Source organism: Aplosporella prunicola (assembly GCF_010093885.1).
Source record: "Aplosporella prunicola CBS 121167 unplaced genomic scaffold K452scaffold_24, whole genome shotgun sequence".
Lineage (NCBI taxonomy): Eukaryota > Fungi > Ascomycota > Dothideomycetes > Botryosphaeriales > Aplosporellaceae > Aplosporella > Aplosporella prunicola.
This window is the reverse complement of record NW_022983552.1, coordinates 214,505-235,591: the sequence shown is the minus strand read 5'-3', so window position 1 is coordinate 235,591 and position 21,087 is coordinate 214,505. Positions and strand designations below refer to the sequence as shown.

At 52.9% G+C, this 21,087-nt stretch overlaps 9 protein-coding genes and 1 non-coding gene across 10 annotated transcripts; 5 read left to right on the top strand and 5 right to left on the bottom strand.

The window, feature by feature from the left end:
- Window positions 1-312: 312 nt before the first annotated feature.
- On the bottom strand, window positions 313-1,781 carry K452DRAFT_277317 (uncharacterized protein). The gene is made up of 3 exons (XM_033539317.1): window positions 1,655-1,781; window positions 1,277-1,533; window positions 313-1,066 (listed from the first exon to the last, which is right to left on the bottom strand). Exons 1-3 carry the CDS (start codon window positions 1,696-1,698, stop codon window positions 738-740), a joined length of 630 nt encoding a protein of 209 aa, XP_033393987.1. The 5' UTR covers window positions 1,699-1,781; the 3' UTR covers window positions 313-737.
- Window positions 1,782-2,527: 746 nt separating this feature from the next.
- On the top strand, window positions 2,528-4,048 carry K452DRAFT_234548 (uncharacterized protein; the record flags this gene model as incomplete). The annotated part of the gene is made up of 1 exon (XM_033537373.1): window positions 2,528-4,048. The coding sequence occupies one exon, from the start codon at window positions 2,528-2,530 to the stop codon at window positions 4,046-4,048; it is 1,521 nt and encodes a 506-aa protein (XP_033393986.1).
- Window positions 4,049-4,826: 778 nt separating this feature from the next.
- Window positions 4,827-7,927, top strand: K452DRAFT_361349 (uncharacterized protein). Its single transcript, XM_033546414.1, has 2 exons — window positions 4,827-4,947; window positions 5,006-7,927. The coding sequence occupies exons 1-2, from the start codon at window positions 4,839-4,841 to the stop codon at window positions 7,879-7,881; spliced, it is 2,985 nt and encodes a 994-aa protein (XP_033393985.1). The 5' UTR covers window positions 4,827-4,838; the 3' UTR covers window positions 7,882-7,927.
- A 178-nt stretch (window positions 7,928-8,105) lies between these two features.
- Window positions 8,106-9,936, top strand: K452DRAFT_234665 (uncharacterized protein; the record flags this gene model as incomplete). The annotated part of the gene is made up of 7 exons (XM_033537375.1): window positions 8,106-8,226; window positions 8,285-8,390; window positions 8,467-8,577; window positions 8,642-8,902; window positions 8,962-9,211; window positions 9,304-9,617; window positions 9,675-9,936. 7 exons carry the CDS (start codon window positions 8,106-8,108, stop codon window positions 9,934-9,936), a joined length of 1,425 nt encoding a protein of 474 aa, XP_033393984.1.
- A 386-nt stretch (window positions 9,937-10,322) lies between these two features.
- On the bottom strand, window positions 10,323-11,071 carry K452DRAFT_234340 (uncharacterized protein; the record flags this gene model as incomplete). The annotated part of the gene is made up of 2 exons (XM_033537364.1): window positions 10,323-10,966; window positions 11,023-11,071. The coding sequence occupies 2 exons, from the start codon at window positions 11,069-11,071 to the stop codon at window positions 10,323-10,325; spliced, it is 693 nt and encodes a 230-aa protein (XP_033393983.1).
- A 1,700-nt stretch (window positions 11,072-12,771) lies between these two features.
- K452DRAFT_328827 (uncharacterized protein) lies at window positions 12,772-13,350 on the top strand (the record flags this gene model as incomplete). Its single annotated transcript, XM_033545009.1, has 2 exons — window positions 12,772-13,113; window positions 13,165-13,350. 2 exons carry the CDS (start codon window positions 12,772-12,774, stop codon window positions 13,348-13,350), a joined length of 528 nt encoding a protein of 175 aa, XP_033393982.1.
- Window positions 13,351-14,282: 932 nt separating this feature from the next.
- K452DRAFT_301227 (uncharacterized protein) lies at window positions 14,283-16,646 on the bottom strand (the record flags this gene model as incomplete). Its single annotated transcript, XM_033542421.1, has 6 exons — window positions 14,283-14,525; window positions 14,602-15,419; window positions 15,476-15,734; window positions 15,785-15,868; window positions 15,927-16,390; window positions 16,496-16,646. 6 exons carry the CDS (start codon window positions 16,644-16,646, stop codon window positions 14,283-14,285), a joined length of 2,019 nt encoding a protein of 672 aa, XP_033393981.1.
- A 253-nt stretch (window positions 16,647-16,899) lies between these two features.
- On the bottom strand, window positions 16,900-18,973 carry K452DRAFT_290858 (uncharacterized protein). Its single transcript, XM_033541070.1, has 3 exons — window positions 18,767-18,973; window positions 18,401-18,709; window positions 16,900-18,197 (listed from the first exon to the last, which is right to left on the bottom strand). Exons 1-3 carry the CDS (start codon window positions 18,942-18,944, stop codon window positions 17,056-17,058), a joined length of 1,629 nt encoding a protein of 542 aa, XP_033393980.1. The 5' UTR covers window positions 18,945-18,973; the 3' UTR covers window positions 16,900-17,055.
- Window positions 18,974-19,265: 292 nt separating this feature from the next.
- On the top strand, window positions 19,266-20,649 carry K452DRAFT_290857 (uncharacterized protein). The gene has a single exon (XM_033541069.1). The coding sequence runs from the start codon at window positions 19,271-19,273 to the stop codon at window positions 20,312-20,314; it is 1,044 nt and encodes a 347-aa protein (XP_033393979.1). The 5' UTR covers window positions 19,266-19,270; the 3' UTR covers window positions 20,315-20,649.
- K452DRAFT_t126 lies at window positions 20,568-20,648 on the bottom strand. The gene has a single exon. It is a non-coding gene; the product is annotated as a tRNA-Ser (tRNA).
- Window positions 20,650-21,087: the final 438 nt, after the last annotated feature.

Sequence of the window (21,087 nt, the reverse complement as noted above, 5' to 3'; positions counted from 1 at the left end):
CGGATCCATCTGGAGCTATGTCAATTCGACTACGCTTTGACATATCTTGGCAACTGCTTTTCGTCACATAAAAGAAACGCGATGTCAAAAAGTAGACGGCTAGGATTGTTCTGCTGAATTTTTATGTACATACTTAGGAGTTTACCTCGTACGAATGCCAAGGCAAAATGTAATAAACACCTTCGCATTTCGAGTTTGTGTATTTACAGCGCCTAAACTCTCACAGGCTAGTGTTGAGCAGACTCTGTAAATAGCTGCATATAGACCAGATTACATAAATGGGGAAATTCGAGCACAACAGACTTAAAATGTGCTCCATTTACACCCTGATACGGAAGCAAAGTCATTATCGAAATCAAAGTTCTTGTGTGAACAGAGTCATCAATTGACGGATATCTGACCATGTTTTTCCCACTAACGCCAAAATCACTGGACAAAAACTACGAAAAAATGAGACTGTGGAAAGAGTTCACCTAAAAACACAATGAGTGAATGCCCAGAAAAAGTTCATAGGCTCAAGGGACATACCCAGTCGGGTCCCTGCTTGCTTTGGTTTGCCTTTCGTGGGTAACATCTTTGGATGAACCGGCTAACAGGATAACTTATTATCACTGGCTCCTCGCGGGGCTCCGTGAAGGAATAATGTTCATAGCCATCCTGCTTTTCCGGGTGTCGCAAACCGTGCAGTGCTGAAAGTTGTATCATGGGTCTCACCGCATGATACTGTCGACACTTGTTTAATATCTCCTTCTCGTGGGCTCCGGACTGGGGCTCCTGCTCTCGCTTCTTTCGTCCCTGCCTCTCATCCTCAACCATTTCTTCGTTGACAGCTCTAGTTCGCGCTCAAGCTCCGGACTCGGCACCTTGCGATGAATGAAGTTACAGAAGCCTCCACGGACACAACCTTCGCCGCTGTTCAGACGACAACAGGCCTCCCGGAAATCGGTAACGGGGGACAGTTCGCAGTAGATCGGCCGCGCAGCGTACCAGCGGGAGTTGAGGGCGTCGCAAGCCTTCTGTGCACTGTCTTCGTACTTGAACCGCGCGTAAACATTGCCGATAAGATCTGTCGTAAGAAACGTTAGCTATCGCTCCCAACCGGAATCCCTCTCCAGGCTCATGGATTCAATGAGAGATCGAAAATGCGAATCAGGTTTTGTCTGACCCATACGATTGTAAGGTAGCTCCATACGACAGAGTCAACTCAGCATAAAGTCTCGAGCTCTCTGTGAATCCGTGGCCACCTGGCGGGATGTCAAGCATGAACAGCACTTACGGTCGTTGTTATTATCGCAAACAACAACCTCCTCAATCTCTCCGTACTTGCACATCTCGCACCAAAAGTCTTCGTAGAAAGCATCAAAGTGATTCTGCAGCTGGCTGGCATTCATCTTGTTCTTGGGATCGTATGCGGGATTCTGGTAGAGATTGGGGAGGAGGATAGTCTGGGAGTAAGACGGCTTCACATGTTTGCGAGAGCAACGGTCACCATGGCGACAGGCTCCAATCTTGTAGTAGAAACTACAGTTAACCCTAGAATAGTAGAGTTAGCTCGCGCACAACACCACCAATCGAGGGCCTGCGCCTGCGGCCAAAACAGCCGGCAAGCTCAGCTGTGCAGTGGCCAGAGGCGCAGAAAGCAAGGAAGACCTACTTGTCCTGCTCAGTACCAAAGATGGAGGCGAGGTAGTTGGCCATGTCTGCGTGAGGGGTGTAAGAACTATGGCAGAATGGATTGGCGTTGGAGGTTACCCAGCAAGTGAACCGCGACGGCACGACGGGTCTGGCGGTGAAAATTGGCAGAAAGACGTCGCGATTCATATGTACATACACCATCACGTGCTGATGACAAACGCGCCAAGCCACATTCCGCTTCGAGACGCTTCCGCCCACTCCAACCCATTATTGGCAATGCTGGCACAAGACATTGCCATGCCAAACAGCATGCTGCATACACGTGCGCTTCAGGCGCGCATTGTATGTACCGTATGGTTCTCGTCCACAAGGGGAAATCCACCACTAGGGACACGGCTCTTTTCGTAGGCAATAAACCAGGATGGGAAGGCCGGATGTATAGACTATTCATTTTTGGGTTCCCATTCATTGGATACGCAAGTATGTACTCAGCGCGGCCACTCTTACTCCAAAGCATCCAAGGTGGCTCTAAGGTGTATTTCACCCAAGTACGTATATTTGTTTGAGCACCACAAACACCCTCCCTTCCATCTTACCATCCTCTCATCCCCAGCACGGCTCTGCAAAATGCTCAGAAAACCTACCGTCTATCTCTCTTTATTACCTTTGCTGCTTTCGACATGCGTACCATACGGGCTAGTGGAAGCTATAGGTCTCGGTAGAGCCAGGCAGATAGAGCTGAGTCTATTGGCTGAGAAGGGCTTGCTGCCAGGTCAGCCATTCCTAACCATATATACTTGCTAGCACGAAGCAAGAGTTGACGTTTTGCACAGATGGAACGCCAATGGGCTTGCCAGTCGACGTTATGGCCAAGGTTTTTGATGCTTCAATGATGAGAAGGACCGAAGAAACCTCCCTTGCGGAGTATGTGGAACTTCCATTGGATCACTTTGGAACTGGACATAGAACATTCAAAAACCGTTTCTGGGTCGCAGAGAGTGGTTACAAAGGAGCTGGTCATCCTGTCTTCATCTACGATGCCGGAGAGAGCAGTGCGGGCACAAGTGCGCATTTCCGCCTGCACAATAAATTGTCATTCTTCAAGCAGCTCGTCGACTCTTTTGGTGGCATCGGTATAGTTTGGGAACATCGATATTACGGCGAGTCGAGTCCAGTGCCTATTGATAAGCATACGCCGCTTAGGGAGTTTAAATATTTGACTAGCGCCCAAGCTCTTGCTGACGTGCCAGTATTTGCTTGGAATTTCTCGAGAGAGAATTTTCCCGAGATCGATCTGACACCAGCTTCTACGCCATGGATCTTTGTAGGAGGATCCTATCCGGGGATGCGCGCGGCCTTTATGCGAGAAACTTATCCAGAAACTATTTTTGCATCATATGCTTCCTCAGCACCAGTCGAAGCGAGAACGAACATGTCGGTCTATTTCGAGCCAGTATACCGAGGGTTGAATGCCTACGGATTTGGAAACTGCACAAAGGACATCCACGCTGCCATACTTTATATGGACAACATCATGGCCAACGAATCTGCCTCCAAGAAACTCAAAGAGCAATTTTTAGGCCATGGCGCCGGTGATAATTCGAACGGCGTATTTGCTGAAGTGCTGGAGTCCATCTTTTACACATGGCAGGCTTATGGAGTTGAGGGCGGCCTAATTGGGCTCCGAAACTTTTGTGATTGGTTGGAAACCGATGAAACCGAGAAACCAGGCGGCAAAACTGCAGGCGCCAAAGGATGGGCATCTACCGAAGGCCCTCAATATGTTGTTGACAAGTGGGCGCGGTATCCCAATTTCGTTACGCTTGTCAACGCAGCTTTTGGCACCGATTGTGAGGGCCCAACTAAGCGTACTTCTCGGCATGGAGATTGCAGCCTTGCAAAACAGACCAGTATTCCAGCGTCGATCAGCTGGCTTTGGCAATCCTGTACTGAATGGGGTTTTCTGCAATCCGCAAACATCGGCGACACCCAGATTGTCTCTCGTTGGAATTCACTGGAGTACCAGCGTAGCATTTGCGACCGCCAATTTCCAGATGCAAGTCCTGTTTTGCCTCAATGGCCACAAGATGTTGAGACAAACAACGACTTTGGAGGATGGGATATTAGACCATCCAACACCTTTTGGTCGGGTGGCGAGTTTGACCCCTGGCGCACTCTCAGTCCACTCAGCTCTGAAGACTGGGCGCCACAGGTCGATCTCTTGAACTATATCCCAGCCTGCAACGTTAGCATGGCCAAGTCTGAGATATTCGGCTATGTCATACCTAATGCCCAGCATTGTTATGATTTCCAGACGGCATTTGCAGACGGTGAGAAAAGCAGGAATATTTTCACGAGGGCCTTGGAGAAGTGGTTAAAATGCTTCAAGTCGGCCAACGGCTACTCCTATTGAAATGGTTTGTGACCAGAGATGGATTTCGGTGATGAAAACGGAAATGTTGTTCTTGTCGATGGCTTTTGTCTATTACAGTGAAACTACCTACAATGAACAAAGTCTGTCGCCGTCAAGATAAACTTACTGCCTAACGAGACAATGATGCTTGCACGAAGTGGAAATAATCCAGTTAAAATATCCAGGACTCAGGCTTGTAGTTCGACAACGAGTTTTATAAACCCTGAATAATTTGCCCACCCCTCAACTACATATTAAATGAAAACTACGGTACCTATGCAGTAAGTTTTAGGTGGTTATAATAGACTAGTAAAAAGATAGTATGTATAATTATACTTAAAAATATGTAAAGGTTAAAATATATAGAAGTATTAAAGAACTCTACAAGGATACGAAAATAAAATATTCAAAGGGTATAAAGGTACCTAAAATGATACAAGAATATAAACTATATAAGGGCAGAAATATTGTATAATATTGTATATCATAGTTCTACAGGGGTATGTTATCACGTGGGATAGGCAAAATATTTAGAGGGATGGGCAAGGCAAATAATCTGGGGCCTTTTATAGAGTAAAAAGATCCAAGGTAAACCTAGCGTGCATACCTAGCACTGACGTGGAAGCAAGTGACGTCACCCATTGGTCTAAGGTAAGGTACGTCTCACACGAATGCGCGTGATTTCGCGTAGCTGATTCACGCGGCTCAACTCTTCTGATTTTAAACCCTACCCCACGACAAAGCAATGTCGACCACCTCAAAACCTTCGCGGGCTAAATATCGCCCTTCCATGGAGGAAACGGTTAATAGAATGGAAGGGGAAGACGAAAGCGATAGTGACCTGGACATCACCAGTGCAGCCCATAAGGATTGTGTCGACCTTGACAGCTATATCAAAGGCATACATGATCGTTCCGACTCAATTTTCACTCATTTTGCTAATATTCATGCACTCAGATGTCACAGTTGAGGACACTGAAGGATCTGAAACCACAGATGAAGACGAACAGTCGCAGCAAGCTCAACTTCACCAGCCGGCTCAGGTTATCGCCGATAGAGCGACGAAGGTGGAGTGGTCTGACGACGACGATGCAGAGGCTGCATACAATGCCTTTAAGAACAGGCTATCGCTAAAAAGAAAACGTGCTGCGGCCAGCACTAGAAAAGCAAAAGTTGTGGCAGCCCGCAAGTCTACCAGCATGGTAGGAAAGAGAACACGGCCGAAGATTGTGCCAAACGATGGTGACATACCTACGCTCAAAAAACACAACACATATGGCGATGATTCCGAGAAGGAGGGGCAGGAACTCTTAGATAATGAAACACTACCAGACTACATCAAGGTTCGAATGCGCAAATTTGAAGAGACACGCCACAAACTGGGGGAAGCAGGCCTCAGAATACCTCCACGTTTTGACGAAATCTACTTTTCCGATGATGAGCGACTAGCACATCTTCAGGAAAGGCCCATATTTCCAGAGTTGAAGCCTCCTGGAAGGTACAAGGACTGCATTCTTCAAACGTCGGCTGGCATAATACCGGCACCCATCGCACAGTGGCTGCGTGAGTATCAGGTCGAGGGGGCTGAATTTCTCCACGAAAAGTTTGTATATCAGAAAGGCGGCATCTTGGGCGACGACATGGGTTTGGGAAAGACCATCCAAGTTATTGCATTTCTCGCTGCCGCCTTTGGAAAGACTGGAGACGAACGAGACAAAAAACGCATGCGCAAAATGCGGAGAGCCGATAAGGATTACCCTCGAGTCCTAATCGTCTGCCCCGGAAGCTTGATGGATAACTGGAAGACCGAATTGGAGACTTGGGGCTGGTGGCAGATCTATACATTTCACGGCCCTCCAGATAACAAGGAGGCTACTCTCAATGCCGCCTTGAAAGGGCGTGTGGAAATCGTCATCACGACTTACACCACTTACCGTATCAACAAAAGCGCGATAAACATGGTCGACTGGGACTGCGTTATTGCAGATGAATGCCACATTGTAAAGACGCGGAGCTCCGAGATTACACAGGCGATGAACGAGATCAACGCTATCTGCAGACTCGGGCTCACAGGGACGGCAATCCAAAACAACTACGAGGAATTGTGGACTTTGCTTAACTGGACGAACCCTGGAAAATTCGGGTCTCTCGCCACATGGAAACAATGTATCAGCAAACCCCTCAAAACGGGACAAGCGCACGATGCGACATACCACGAGTTAGCGAAAGCTCGCAGGACGGCAAACCTATTGGTTAAAAATCTGCTCCCCCCGTTCTTCTTGCGCCGCATGAAGACATTGATAGCAAACCAACTTCCAAAGAAGAGTGATCGAGTAGTGTTTTGTCCGTTGACCGATACTCAAGCTGATGCATACGAAAACTACATCAATTGCGACATTGTCGACTGTATCCGACACTCCGCTGATATATGCGATTGCGGCTCCGGAAAAAAGCGTGGCTGGTGCCACTATGCTGAGATCGAAGGTTATGGCAAGTGGCAGAACCATGTCTTTCCATGCATCGTGACCTTACAAAAACTCTCCAATCACCTCGCTCAACTTATCCCTAGCGGCGTCGATACACATGACAAACAGGAAAAAGATCTAGACGATCTCAAGGTTGCCATGCCATCTGAATGGAGGGACCTTTATCGCAGCAGAGACAACATAATAAACTTCGCGAACCCGGAGTTTTGCGGCAAATGGAAGATCTTGAAAAGATTGCTCCAGTTTTGGCATCAGAATGGCAATAAGGTGTTGGTGTTCAGCCACAGCGTACGACTGCTCAAGATGCTCCAAATGCTGTTCAAGAGTACATCCTACAATGTCAGCTACCTCGACGGATCAATGAGCTACGAGGAGCGAGCACAGACTGTGAAGGACTTTAACTCCGACGCATTGCAGTTTGTTTTCCTGATCAGTGTCAGGGCAGGAGGTGTCGGTTTGAACATCACGTCGGCCAATAAAGTCGTCGTTGTCGATCCAAACTGGAATCCAGCGTATGACCTTCAGGCACAAGACCGCGCTTACCGTATCGGGCAGACCCGGGATGTCGAGGTCTTCCGGTTGGTAAGCGCTGGCACGATTGAAGAAATAGTGTACGCTCGCCAAATCTACAAGCAGCAACAAGCCAACATTGGCTACAATGCCTCGAGCGAACGTCGGTATTTCCATGGCGTACAAAACCAGAGCGAGAAGAAAGGCGAGATCTTCGGGCTTGCCAACCTTTTCTCTTTCCAAGGCGACAGTGTCGTCTTGCGGGAGATTGTAAACAAGACAAACATTGCGGAGTCGAGGGCAGGCGTCTCGGTCACTGGAATGGACGGTCTCAGCCAAGAGGTCGACGAAGCCGGGGATTTTTTGGGGGGCGAAGACGAAGATGCGGCAATGGTCCAGATCACCACCATGATACGGAGTGGCAGTGCCGACGACGTCAGCCAGGACTTGAAGCCTGCGGTTAAAAAGACTGACGCGGTCCAGGCCATTCTTGCCAGCGCCGGTGTGCAATACACTCATGAGAACTCCGAAGTAATCGGCACGTCCAAGGTCGAGGCGCGCCTGAGTAAGAGAGCGGCGGAAAATGAGAATGACATTGACTTCATTGGCAAGCACGTTTTCGGCCCCAGCGGGAGCCAGCTGTCGCACGCCCTCGGGGAGGGCAGGTTCCGGTACAAGCCGCCCGAAGACGTGCAGAGGCGGCAGTTCTGCACCATGGCCAAGACGTTTGGCTATGAAGACGTGACGGAATTCGCGTTAGTAGTTGAAGGCTGGACGCAGGAGCAGCGGCGAAACTGCCTGGAGAAATTTTACAGGCTGCGGCGGGGAGAGGCTTGACGTGGTTTGTGTAGGTAGGCGTGGTAGGTAGAGGTGCAACAGTCACAATAAGTAATACCCCGCCACACCGCCGCGGCGCTAGCTAGACGTGCCCACTTGCGCCCACCCGCGTCATCCTCCGACTTGAAAGTCCTTCCCGTCCTTCTCTTGGCCTGATGCCTAGCCGACCGCGCTCCACACCCTGAACCCCTTGCTGAGTCTCGCTTCTTTTGCAACGCGCCAACATGGTACTCGGACACAGACGGCACTCGCTGTCGAGCAACCGCTCCTCGACCGACGAAACGCGGGACAACTCACAGGTCACCGGCGACGATGAGACCGTGGTGGACTCGGAGCAGAGCAATGGTGCGCCGGCTCGTTGTTGAATTCGAGAGCGACGCTGACAACTGGACCCCTTTTGCAGTTCTCTCCCACATCATCTCGCAGCTCCGTCCCGGCGCCGACCTCAGCCGGATCACTCTCCCTACTTTTATATTGGAGCCTCGATCCATGCTGGAAAGGATAACCAAGTGCGTCTGCCTCAGTCATGTGCCCGCGGCCGAGTGCGCAAATATGAGAAATGGAGAGCTAACGGCAGCGGGGTAGCTTCATGGCCCACCCGGAGACCCTGCTTCCCATGCCCGCGATCGAAGATCCGCACGAGAGATTTGTATCCGTTGTTAAGTTTTACCTCAGTGGCTGGCACATCAAACCACCGTATGTATGCTCTGCGCAACGAACTTGTCCGGGTCGCCGCGCAGGGACTAACAATATGCTCCAGTGGGGTCAAGAAGCCTCTCAACCCCATCCTTGGCGAGACGTACACTTGCTATTGGGATTATCCGGATAAGACGCGGGGTTACTACATCTCTGAGCAGACCTCACACCACCCGCCTAAGTCGAGCTACTTTTACATGGCTCCCGAGCACCACATCCGCATTGACGGCACGCTGAAGCCCAGGAGTAAGTTTTTAGGTAACTCTGCTGCTAGTTTGATGGAGGGCCTGGCAGTCATGAGATTCCTCAACCACAACGAGAGATAGTAAGCATATTCCAGCTGTGCTTCTGCTTCACATTGGACCGACTAACAGAGCCATAAAGTTTCATCACTCAACCTAACATGTACGCGCGTGGCATCCTGTTCGGCAAGATGAAGTACGAGCTCGGGGACCACAGCTTTGTACGCTGTCCGGAGTTGGGCTTAGAGGCCGACATTGAGTTCAAAACCAAGGGATGGGTTGGTGGGACATACAACGCCATCGGTGGTTACATTAGGGATATGAAGACAGGCAAGAATTTGTACGAGCTCTCTGGGTTGTGGACTGGGGAGATGCACGCCAAGAACTTGTCGGTATGTTATGCATCTTTTGCGGCACAATCACACAGCAAAAATGTTGCCTTCGCAACATGAAGCGAACGCGGTCGGCTAATTTAAGGATGTAGACGGGCAAGAAGCAGCTTCTGTTTGACGCATCGCATGCGAGGGAAACACCACCCTTGACTCGCCCTCTCTCAGAACAGGATGAGCGGGAATCCCAAAGACTATGGCAGAAGGTCACCGCAGCTATCAAACAAAGAGACCAGGTTGTAGCTACCGACGAAAAGTCCAGGATCGAAGACAGACAGAGAGAGGAGGCAGCGAAGCGGTCGGACGAGGGTGTTGACTGGCACCCCCGGTTGTTCCGGGCTGTTAAAGGCGGACCGGGCGGCCCGGAGGAAGGCGAAGAAGACCTTGACTGGATCATCCACACCAGGATGTAAGTGCAACTGCAAACTGGAGAGGCTAGCTACTGGGCACTGACGAATGGATGCAGTGACGGCGCGACCCCAGCGGAGCAGACGAAGCAGATTTTAGCCATAGCTCCCATCATTCCGGGGCAACATGCGCAGCAAAAGTTCCCGATTCCCGAACGGAAGCATGAGGATCTGCAACAGCCGGCTGCTGGCGGAGGTGACCTAATCGATTTCGGCCAGAACCAGACAGCACAGCACCCAGAGGGCAAGGCGTCCCGTTTCGTCTCTCGCAAGGACTCGGATACCCAGGACATAGATGAGTTTGTCGATGCCGAGTCGTGAAAGCAAGCCTTGGGTTTGTCTTCTCGAGTCTGCTGCCCGCCTCAACGGGGGTAGAACACCGAACCGAAAACTCAATTCAGTTGGTCTCGTTATTGGCTTAATGGGCGGACTAAGGGCAATGTTATGCCGATAACCTATTTAACTTGATTGAATATTGAACTTCGTTTGCCTGTTTTATCACCATGCGAACCACTGACAACCAATGCAGCTTCCGAACCAATCAGGGCCGTATGCGGACCAAATGTTCTCGATTGTTTGTCCTTCGTTCCTTGATTTATTCGTTGCAAGCAGTCTACCGCTCTAGGTATCGTCTATGTTTTTCATGTGTCTTATATACGTCATAACAAATGGCGGCTTTGGATGGAGCCGGATGAGAGCGCCTGTGTCTACTTGGCCTCAGGCGGCAGCGCCATGCCCAGCAAGAAGGCCGGCTCGTCGACGTTGTGGTGCTGGTAGCTCAGGATGCCGATTCCGCCTGGCTCCATCATCATGCTCAGCGGGAAGTCCATCGGGTACCCGAGCCAGCGTTTCGTGAAGGCGCGCAACAAATGGCCGTGTGCGACTAGTACGACGTCGGCTGGCTTCTCGCCGTGCATGTTGGGAGCCTGGATCTCGCGGATCTGCTTGATCAGCGCGTCAAGGCGATCGGTGACCTGCTGGGCGGATTCTCCGTCCTCGCAGCCGTCGCGCCAGATGTCCCACGGCCTCTCCTGGTCAAGGCCCTTGTCCTTGCGGCGGGCGCGGATCTCCTTTGTCAACAGGCCCTCGTAGGCGCCGTAGTCCCACTCGGCAAGGCCCTCGGTGGTGGTGACGCGGTCTTGCAAGGCGCCCTTGCCGAAGAGCAGGTCGAAGGTCTGCTGGGCGCGGGTGCGGGGAGAGACGAAGACGTGGGCGAGCTTCGAGGGGTCGATCAGGTGGGCGGGCCCGACTAGGAGGCGACCGGAGGCCAGGACCTGGGCCTCGCCGACGGGGGTGAGCAGCAGATCGGTGGTGCCGGTGTAGCGGCCATTTTTGGTCCACTCGGTCTCGCCTGCGACGGAGGGTCAGCATGCGACGACGAGGCAGAGGATAGGTACAAATAAATACCATGACGAGCCAGGTAGACACGCGGGGTGCCGGCGTCTTTGTCGGACATCACGTGTGTGATATGCGGTATGCGATATGCGATATGCGGGCTGCGAGAAATGATGTATGTGATGTGATGTCCCGGCGGCCTGGCGTTGGAGAGACAGACGGACCAGGCAGGAACCGCGCGACTGGATTTTGGCCCGGCCGACTCACGTGAAGATGCCAAAGATAGCACAAACCCTCCCGACCATCGACCATCGCCCACCGCCAGTCCCATCGGCTTCTATATTTGGCGTCAGCTTGGTATCAGACAGATCAGGCGCGCGCACGCACTCGGTCGCTCCCCGCAGACTCGCTCTAATTATGGCTGCTGCAACCTGCCACAATTGGCCCCATGGCGCCTCCGTGCAACCGGCCGGCTCTTCTCCGCAAGGCCCCATGCGGATATACACGCGCTCGAAACACATCACGCCTCTCCCTTGGCCAAGCCCGTCGCGAGGGATTCGCCCGCGTTTCGAGCATGGAGATTCAGCCCCCGCCACAGATCGCAGTCAGCGACTGGCTTTCTTGCTCGCCCTCTCCTGAGCCGGCGGGGATGGCCATCCTTCGTCATCCCCGCGTCGATCGTCGACGACGACGACGCCGTGCCGCAAGTCTTTCGTCGGCGCGTAGCGACGGCCACGGCTCCACCTTCTGCTAATTCTGGCAGACTGGCCCCGTTAGCAGACCCTTGCGGAACTGAGCCCTATCTGCCTTGATCCTTCAGAGATGTCCCTGCCATTCAGCCCGTGCTCAGCCCTCTCCCACTGTGTGCCTGAGCTCGTGCCTTTGCTTCCGTGCGGCGGGGACTGTGCCAATTGGTGCCTGAGACTCAACGGCTACATATCCCCAGTGCTGCCTGCAGATTGGACGCCAAGTGCGGAGGTACAGACTCAGCTTTCTGTCTACTTTTTCCTTTGTCCGTCGTCATCATCATCATCATTTATCGCCATCTTACCATGTCGGCCTCAAAATCCCCACTCCCTTACTCCTCGACATCCCACCACCAACATGCTCCCGCCCAGGACATGGACTCTAGCTTACAAGACTCCTCGTGGTACGGGACGCCCGTGCCCGTCAACGTATGTTTTCCCACCACAATGCAATGCTTCGACTTCTCGTTAACGCCGCCTCAAGCCTTCTTACGATCATCTCTCCTTCCACAACCCTTACGTGACTCCCTCGGTTTCTTCGGCGGGCTTCTCGCCCATGCCAGAGCAAGGAAAGCCGAGCAATGCCCAGATGATCCACTTTCCCACAACTACTTCAAGCGATTCAACGACCTATCCAAGCTCTTCAGAAGCCTTTACGTTCGATTACCTCAAGACCTCTAGCAATGTCTTTCCCGAGTTCCCCAAGTTGTCCATTCCGCCCTACGTTGATGTCCCACAACCTTCTATCTACAATTTCGCAAAAAGCGATGGCTCCAATTACTACGGCCTAACAACCTACGACGGCCTACCTCCCCGGCCACGCAGCAGTCCTAGCGTGTTCAGCCCGGTCACCCCCGGGGGAAGCAGAGCGGAATCCCACTTTGCTCAATGGCCGAGTAATCCTCTTGGAATCTCCCACGCTAGCGTGGATGAACCTATGTTTAGCAGTCACGGTCATACGGCTGTTCTGGCTTCAAGCCCACCACACAGCACCAGTGCGACACCCGAGATGATTGCACCTCAACCACGTCGGATGTATCCTCCCATTGCTCCACACCCCTTGAGCTTGCAACGGATGGCTACCACCAAGCGTACGCGTGAGGATGAGGAGGGTTTTGAAACACCGGGCAAAAGGAGGAAGACCTCCACCTCTTCTGCTGGACTGTCACAAGCAGCTGAGATCAGTGAAGAAGACAGACTACTGCTCAGGCTCAAGGACGAGGAGAACCTTCCATGGAAAGAGATTGCCGCAAGGTTTCAGACCGATATGGGCAAGAGCTTTCAAGTTCCGGCGCTCCAGATGCGGTTGAAGAGGCTGCGGGAACGCCTGCGGGTCTGGACTGATATGGACGTCAAGGCTTTGCGAATGGCGCACGAGTACTACATGGAGAACAAGTTTGAGATCATTGCTGCGAAGGTGAGTCAGGCTTCCAGCAACCCGAAGAAGAATCTCGCTAACAGCTCCCAGATGGCCGAATTCGGTGCTTCCGACAAATGGACCTCGAAGCAATGTGCTCGGAAATGGGTTGAGATAGAACCCAGCGCCACGCCTTTTATCACGACGCAAGACGACAATACGCCGAGCTACTCGTTTACTGCCAGCCCTGTTGAGGCTCCCAGTTACCTGCCTTATCATCTCCACATGCCGCAATGAGTCCATGGAGAACTGTCCCTAGATGTCGCTACGGCTCGCCGACACTCACGACTCCACAAGCCCAAAAATGGCGGTGTTTAACTTTATGATATTCGTTTTCTTCTTTTCCCACAGCTGTTTTGCGCCGAAAAGCCAGCATTTCCCGGTTTGCGTTGTATATACCTTTCCGACGACCTTCGCTTGATACCCATTTCATTTTCTATTTTGAACGTTCGCTACCAAGATACCCCCTTGCATTCGCTTAGAGCCTGCATCTATGAGGGCAGATTTCCTCTCGCTAGATACCCCGCTTTTGCTTTGTTATATATGGTTTCGTTTGTTTTGGCAGCATTGGGCAGGTTGGAGTCAAGCATGGGAGGGATTCGGGCGCACGCTTGGGCGATTAGACAGTACTTTTTTTTGTTTATTCTTCCTGTATGTACGATTGACGATTGGTGGGACATTGCGAGAATTCCGAGTTCTTTCCAGACGTCATGCGCGCAACGAGCGGTCAGAACAGTGTAAGCGACATGCAGGTCCGTGAGTCAAATTGCAAAGGATGCGCTGGCTAGCAAAGGATGCACATCCCTGCAACACGCGGTGAAGAAGCCGAAAATAGAAACGCGACAGGAGGTGACGATAAGCTTGATGGATCCTCCCGCACGCGAAGCGAGTCAAGAGTCAAGTCTCGAGTCGGGGGGCGGCGGAATGGAGTGGTGGAGAAGTGACCTCACTACCGGTCCTGCCTTCCATGACCTTGTCCGTGTCCATCCGTCCGCTGCGCTGCGCTGCGCTGCGCTGCGCCCCGCCCCGCCCCGCTGCCGCCCTCACTTACTCAGACGTCTATTGATCCTCCATCACAAACCACCCGACCTGCACTGCCGACTTACACCAGCTGGACGAGGCGCAGACTGCCAGCTGATGCGGCGGTGCATGCGCCGTCTTGTTGCCTTTTACCGCCGCCCAGGCTTCGCAGCCTCGACTCCAAACCGCTGACTGATGACTACCCATTGCGCAATGGTAAATGCATAGCGCATCGCCAAGGGATCATCCCGCTCAAACGCACTCTCAATGAGGCCTTTTATCTTACTCCACTCCACGAAGCCTAGCTTCGCCACGTTCTCCTCCGTCATCAGACAAGATAGGAGCCTGTGCAGAGGCCCGTGAGCTGGATACGTCGTAGGTGCTGAGTATGGCTGTGCGAGGAAGCTAGCATTAGCGGTGAAGGTCTGACAGAAAGATAGCCTCACGTCCAGAGCTTTGGACACTTACGTGCTTCTTCCGCTCGTACAGCTCCTTGGTAATGAACGGCCTACTAGCCTCTCGCAGAATCCACTTCTCCACAAACCTTTGCTCCTTAGGGTCCCATCTGATCTTTACACTCGGCGGCAGTCCGTTGACATACTCCGTCAAGTGGTGGTCGAGGAACGGTGTCCGCGCCTCTAGCGAATGAGCCATCTCAGTCCGGTCGCCCAGGCAAGTAAGAAATATATTGGCCAGATGTCCTTTCGACCAAACGTACTGTGCCGCATGCAACGGATGCCACTTGTTCAAGATACATTCTCTGACACGGCCGTCCGGATTGTTTGCAATAGTAAGCTGCGGATCGCAGAGACCAAAACATTCCGTCCATGGAGCAAAGACCTGCAGTGTGAAGGCCGTCATCGACGAGACAGTCGTGATGTTGTTGAGCATACGTCTCGCTACAGAAGGGCCTCTGTTTCTGGCATCCGCGCCAACGGACTGGTAATACTGTTTCGCCGCCTCTTCAGCCTCTTCGCATTGCCTGATGCGCTCCTCCTCAGGGAGTGTGTTTGCCTGCCAGGCGAGGTCAGGTTCGCGCAGATAGTCGGGCAGATAAACAGGATAGCCGCCAAAGTTCTCGTCCGCGCCTTCGCCCGTCAGCACGACTTTGAAGCCTACTTCTCGGGGAACATCGGAAAGTGCGTATTTGCCGATATAATTCAGGTCTGGGTTGTGGTGTTCGCAATGGTAGGTCGCGTCCTCAAAGCGAGCAGCAAGCTCAGCTTCGTTCATGTGTTTCTTGTAGTATTTGACGCCCAGATGCTCTGCCGTACGGTTTGCAATAGCTGTTGTCCTGAGTCAGCTATATCCAAAAGAACGGAGTCGAGAAAGAACAGTCTACTTGATTCATCGAAGCCGCTCTCTTCATCAAAAGCTATGCTGAAGCAGCTCACGCGGTCAGTCTCCTTCTCGTTTCCAATCTTTTCTCCACGTTCTTTGACCAGATGTGTAACCATGCCAGCAATTACCGAAGAGTCGATGCCACCACTCAAGTACACGCCTACAGGTACATCTGCACGTAACCTAAGACGAACCGCTTCCAGCATCCGCTCTTGAACGCCTTTTATCATCTCCTCTTCTGTGCGAGGATCCGGCATTCTCTTGGTTCTGTTAGCGAGCTCGCTCCATGATGTCCCAGGAGCGAGAATACCTTGTCAGGATAGTCAATATCCCAGTACGGCCTCTGTTCGAGGTGCTTAAACGACTGGCACGTAAGATAATGCCCAGGCCTCAACTACGCAAATCTCAGCCAATGCTCCTCAACGAACAATCCCCGAGCACAAAATTCCTACCTTCTTAACACCCTCAAACAAAGTTCTCTCATCGTGGTTCCACCCCGCATCAAGCAGGCTCTTGACATCCCACTGAGGCTTCCAGCCTAGTGGCAGAAACGCTTTAGCTTCCGCTGCGATCAAAATCCTGCCCTGGTCTCGCATCCAAAACAACGGTTTTATGCCATAACGATCCCTGGCCGCGACAAAGAACTGTCTCCGCGCATCATACAGACAGAGCGCGAATTCACCACGCAGCTTAGACAAGAAATTCAGGCCGTAGTGCTCATATAGCGCGATGACGATCTCGCAATCAGAGCGGCCCTTGAACTTGTAATCGGTATCGCGCTCGAGCTCGGCACGGATGGCATCATAGTCGTACAGCTCGCCGTTAACCACGGCGTGGACGGCGTCAGACGCGTCATGGAAGGGCTGCGCGCCGTCGGGGCTCAGATCGTTGATGGCAAGCCGGACGTGGCCGAGGGCTGCATGCTGCACGTTAGCATTGGCGGTGATACGGATGCTGATCTTATTTCCTTATTTGGCAATCAATAGGCAAGGGTGACGGGCCGGGGCAGAGGTTGGAGGACCAATTCGTTTGTCGCCGCTGATCCATTGGCCCCGCGAGTCTGGGCCGCGGTGCTTGATTGTTTCGAGGCTCTTGTCGAGCTGCGAGCTGAGTCGCGTCGTGTCGACTGCGGTGGGGTCATCCTGGTGGATGATGCAGCTTATTCCGCACATGGTGGCCTGCGCAACGTTTGCTCTCTGTCCATTGACGTGGCCTCGGTCATGGTTTTATTGAGTCGCTTGGGGCCCGCCGGCATCCGCGTCGAATCCAGAAGTCGATGACGTCGTAGTTCATTGGATAGATCGACCTTTCCGTCAACACCAAAATAGCTTATGTCAACGTGCCCCCCACTTGGTGTTAGCCGGCGATTAAGTGTCGCAAACTAAAAACGCGAACGTCGCACGACACAACATACACATCGAGCTTCGCCTAGTATGAATAGGTCTCCAATTCCAGTCATGCGCTATTGCATTGTCTGCTATGAACGTAAAACGCCGCGTTTCATATAACCCAACCAGGTAATTCCCAAACTCCCGTCTCCAAGAAGACAAAGCCACTTTTGTTTTGTCATCATAACCACATCTAAGAGTAGAGCTTCTTGTCGTAGCTGTGCAAGCCGTGCACGTTGCCCTCAAGCTGGGCAGAGGCAGTCCTGAGCTCGAAGCGGACCTTGCCCTCCAGAACATTGCCACGCATCTCAGTCAGGCTCGTGCAGCCAATGTCCTGGAGAGAGTGCTGGACACCAGCCATGAGGTAAGGAACGAACTTGGTGATGGAACCGCGATCAAGCACGGAACCGGACACACCCTGGGCAACAAGGAGACGGTCACCCTCAGAAAAGTAGCGAGCAGTACCAGCGTTGCTGGCCTTGGAGTCCTTGCCGCCACCGGCGGCCTTCTTGTCCTCCATTGCATCGATGGAGCCCATGCCACGGTAGGCTTTGACGAGCTGACCCTCGCGGGAAACGAAGGACTCACCGGGAGACTCGGTGGTACCGGCGAGCAGACCGCCCATCATGACGGTAGAGGCACCAAGGGCAAGACCCTTGACAATGTGGCCGACGTTCTGGATACCACCGTCCGCAATGCAGGGGACGCCGAAGCGGGCAGCGAACGAGGTAACGTTGAAGACGGCAGCAGCTTGGGGGCGACCGACAGCCATGACCTCCTGGGTGATGCAGGCAGAACCGCTACCCATACCGATACGGAGACCGTCGGCGCCAGCAGCAATCAAACCAGCAGCCTGCTCGCGAGTGACGACGTTGCCACCGATGACGTCCAGGCCAGGGTAGGTCTCCTTGATGAACTTGATCATCTCGATCTGGTACATGGAGTTACCCTGAGAGCTGTCAAGAATGACAATGTCAAGACCAGCATCGACAAGCTTCTGAAGACGAATCTTGTCCTCAGGACGGGTACCAATAGCAGCAGCGGAGATAAGCTGCTTGGAATCGGGAAGCTTAGAGGCAAGAGGGTAGTTCAGGTTCTTCATCAAGTCGGAGCGGGAGACAAGAGCAGTCAGGTTGCCGTTCTCATCAACGATGGGCAGCTTGCCCTTCTTGGAGCTGCGGACGAGATCGTTGGCGTCCTCAAGGGAGATACCCCGGCGGGCGGTGACCAGATCCTTGGACATGACAGTGGTGACAGTGTCATCGTGCTTGTTGTGGAACTGGATGTCGCGGTTGGTGATGATACCGATGAGCTTAGAGTTAAGAGAACCAGACTCTACAATTGACGTCAGCTTGCTATCGCAAAGACCGTGGGTTGCGCGAAGGTGTGTAGGAGGTGCTTGTTTTCAGAAAAGATCATAGTTCTCCCCATGACGACAGAGTCGCACTGCGGTTGAACGAAAGTTATATAATATGGTTTGAACATCATAGAGGTGTTTGTGCTCATTCATGCTGGAACGTGGCAAGACAAAGACTTACCAGTGACGGGGAAACCGCCGTAGCCGCACTTCTGCCTCAGAGCCTTGACCTCACCAACAGTCATGGTGGGGGGAATGCAGACGGGGTCGAGGATGAAGCCGTTCTCAAAGCGCTTGACCTTGCGGACCATCTCAGCCTGCTCGTCGGGAGAGCAGTTGTGGTGGATAACACCGAGACCGCCCAGCAGAGCAATGTAGATGGCCATCTCGTGCTCGGTGACCGTGTCCATGGGCGAGGAGAGGAAGGGCGTCTTCAGGGAGATGCGCTTGGTCACCGGGGTCTCGAGGTTGACTTCATTGGCAGGGAAGCCTGAAAGATGTCGGATTAGTCTGAGCCCCGGGTCAAAGAGGCGCTGGACTCAAGTACCGATGTAGCCAGGCAGGATCAGGAAGTCATTGTAGGTAAGACCGCCGTTGAGCTTGGAGTCAACGAGAGTCTGGACATCGATACCGTCGCGCTCGGGGTACTCGTTCTGGAGGATTTCGAGGGCAGACTTGTAGTCGAGGGCCTCGGCAGGGCCGACACCGTTGATGGCGGGGGACATGATCTTTTTTTTTTGTAGACGAAAAAAAAAAGAAAAAGAGCTTTCAGAGAGTGAAAGCGGGGTATCAGATGATAAAAGCAGGAAGATACGACAGGAGTAACGTATACAGACTGTCGGGGTGAGGGCGAAAACCTTTCCCAAGAAGAAAAGAAAAAAGAGGAAAAGAGCTGGAGCAGCAGATTTTTGAGTCGCGAGGGCGCGCGCCGCGCAGGGCCCCGCTAGCCGCAATCGGACATGGGCTCGCTGGCCTGGCCCAAGCTCTCCCGATCGAGCCTTTGGTAGCTGCGGCGGCCAGCCAGCCACGACAGCTAGCATCCATCAAAACAATGCGACCCACGCTCGCCCTTCGCTCTCTCATGTCTCAGGCGTCTAAGAAACCGCCCGCGACGCCTCGTCCGTCGGCCAGCATCCTGCTCGTCTCGCCTGCCAACCATGTCCTGCTCCTGCACCGCGTGCACACCTCGTCTTCCTTCCCCAGCGCCCACGTCTTCCCCGGCGGCAACCTCTCTGCCTTCCATGAAGGACCCCTCCCCGGGCCAGGCGACCCGGCGCTCCATCAGGACTCCGAGGCCTACAGAGCCGCAGGAATAAGGGAGTGCTTCGAGGAGAGCGGCATTCTGCTTGCGCGGAAGCCCGGCGACGAGGCTCTGCTGAATGTGCCCGAAGACCAGATAGAAATAGCTAGGAAGGAGGTGCATTCCGGAATGATAAAGTTTGATCATGTCTTGGCAGACTGGGGTGCCAAAGCCGACACGGCCAATCTGCTTCCTTTCACGCGCTGGATAACTCCCACCAATGCTCCGAAACGATTCACGACCCAGATGTACCTGTACTTCATGCCCTTGCCCTCCTCTAAAGCCGAGACAGAATCCGTTCGCAGCCTGCCCGTGGCCTCGGAGGCCGTCATCCCCATCCCCAAGCCAGATGGTGGTATTGAGCACACGGCGGCTCGCTTCCTTCCTCCATCTACCTGGCTATCGCAGGCGCAGTCCGGCGAGATCATCCTCTTTCCACCGCAGTTTTTCCTTTTGCACCTCGTGTCGCGGTATCTGTTGCCCTCGTCGTCTCCAACGCAGCCGCTGTCGCCCAAGGTCCTGCAACAACAGCGCGATCAATTGACAAGCTTGGTTGATCAAGGACGATGGGGGGAGATGTGCATCAGTCCGAGTATGCTAGCAAAGAGAAGGAGCGATGGAAGGGTGGTCTTGGGGCTGGATAAACCAGGGCCGGAGCTGGAAGGAAGTGGGAAAAGGGATGTGGATGATTATGTGATACTTGTTGATTTCAAGAAGGAAGGACCCAGGAGGGTAGAAGTCGGATTAAAGAAGGATGTGCTGGAGCAAGAGAGAAAGAATACATCAAACTTGTAGACATACGGGGCACGTCTATCTACTTGAGTGAATAGAACTGGAACTCCATCAGACGCAAGCAAAGACGTCGAGACGTGTTGTAACACATCCCAACGGTTCCTCGCACGTGTAGTAAGGGTGTTCAAGTCTAGACTGTGGGCTTGTTGTACCGATGTCGGACAAAGTGGACAACCAAAAAAAAAAAAAAAAGATAAAATTAAAATAAAAGAAAAAATTTACGAGTATCTGAGATACTAATGAAAGACACATGAACCGACGCCGGCAGGACTCGAACCTGCGCTCCCGAAGGAAATAGATTTCTAGTCTATCGCTATAACCACTCAGCCACAGCGCCAGTTGATGAAACTTGAGTCTAGACATTGAAATTATATTAGTTTGTGCCCGCACTACAACAACAAACCAAGCCGCTTTTGGTCTAAAGCAGGTCCGCATCGTGGGCACCAAGCGTTTCAAGGCGGGCTTGCGGCAGGGATGCCAGGATGTGTGCCTTGCTTGGCTCGAAGCAGAAACGCTGGGCGTGTGGACCGAGAATCTTGGAGTTGCACGGGGCGGCGATCCGCCAATCATCGATGAGCGCACCGCGCTTCCCGCTCCTGCCGTTTGGTCACCCGGTGGACTGTGACTGCGTGGTAAACACGAGAAATCGTTGTCGCCGAGGTCACTTTTGTCTCTCCTCGTGTCCGCTGCCTCGCTGCCCCTCAGTCGCCCACTCACCACACTCTTTCGCTTGGCCCCAGCCGACCTCTGGCGATCCGCATGGGCCCGCATTGAGG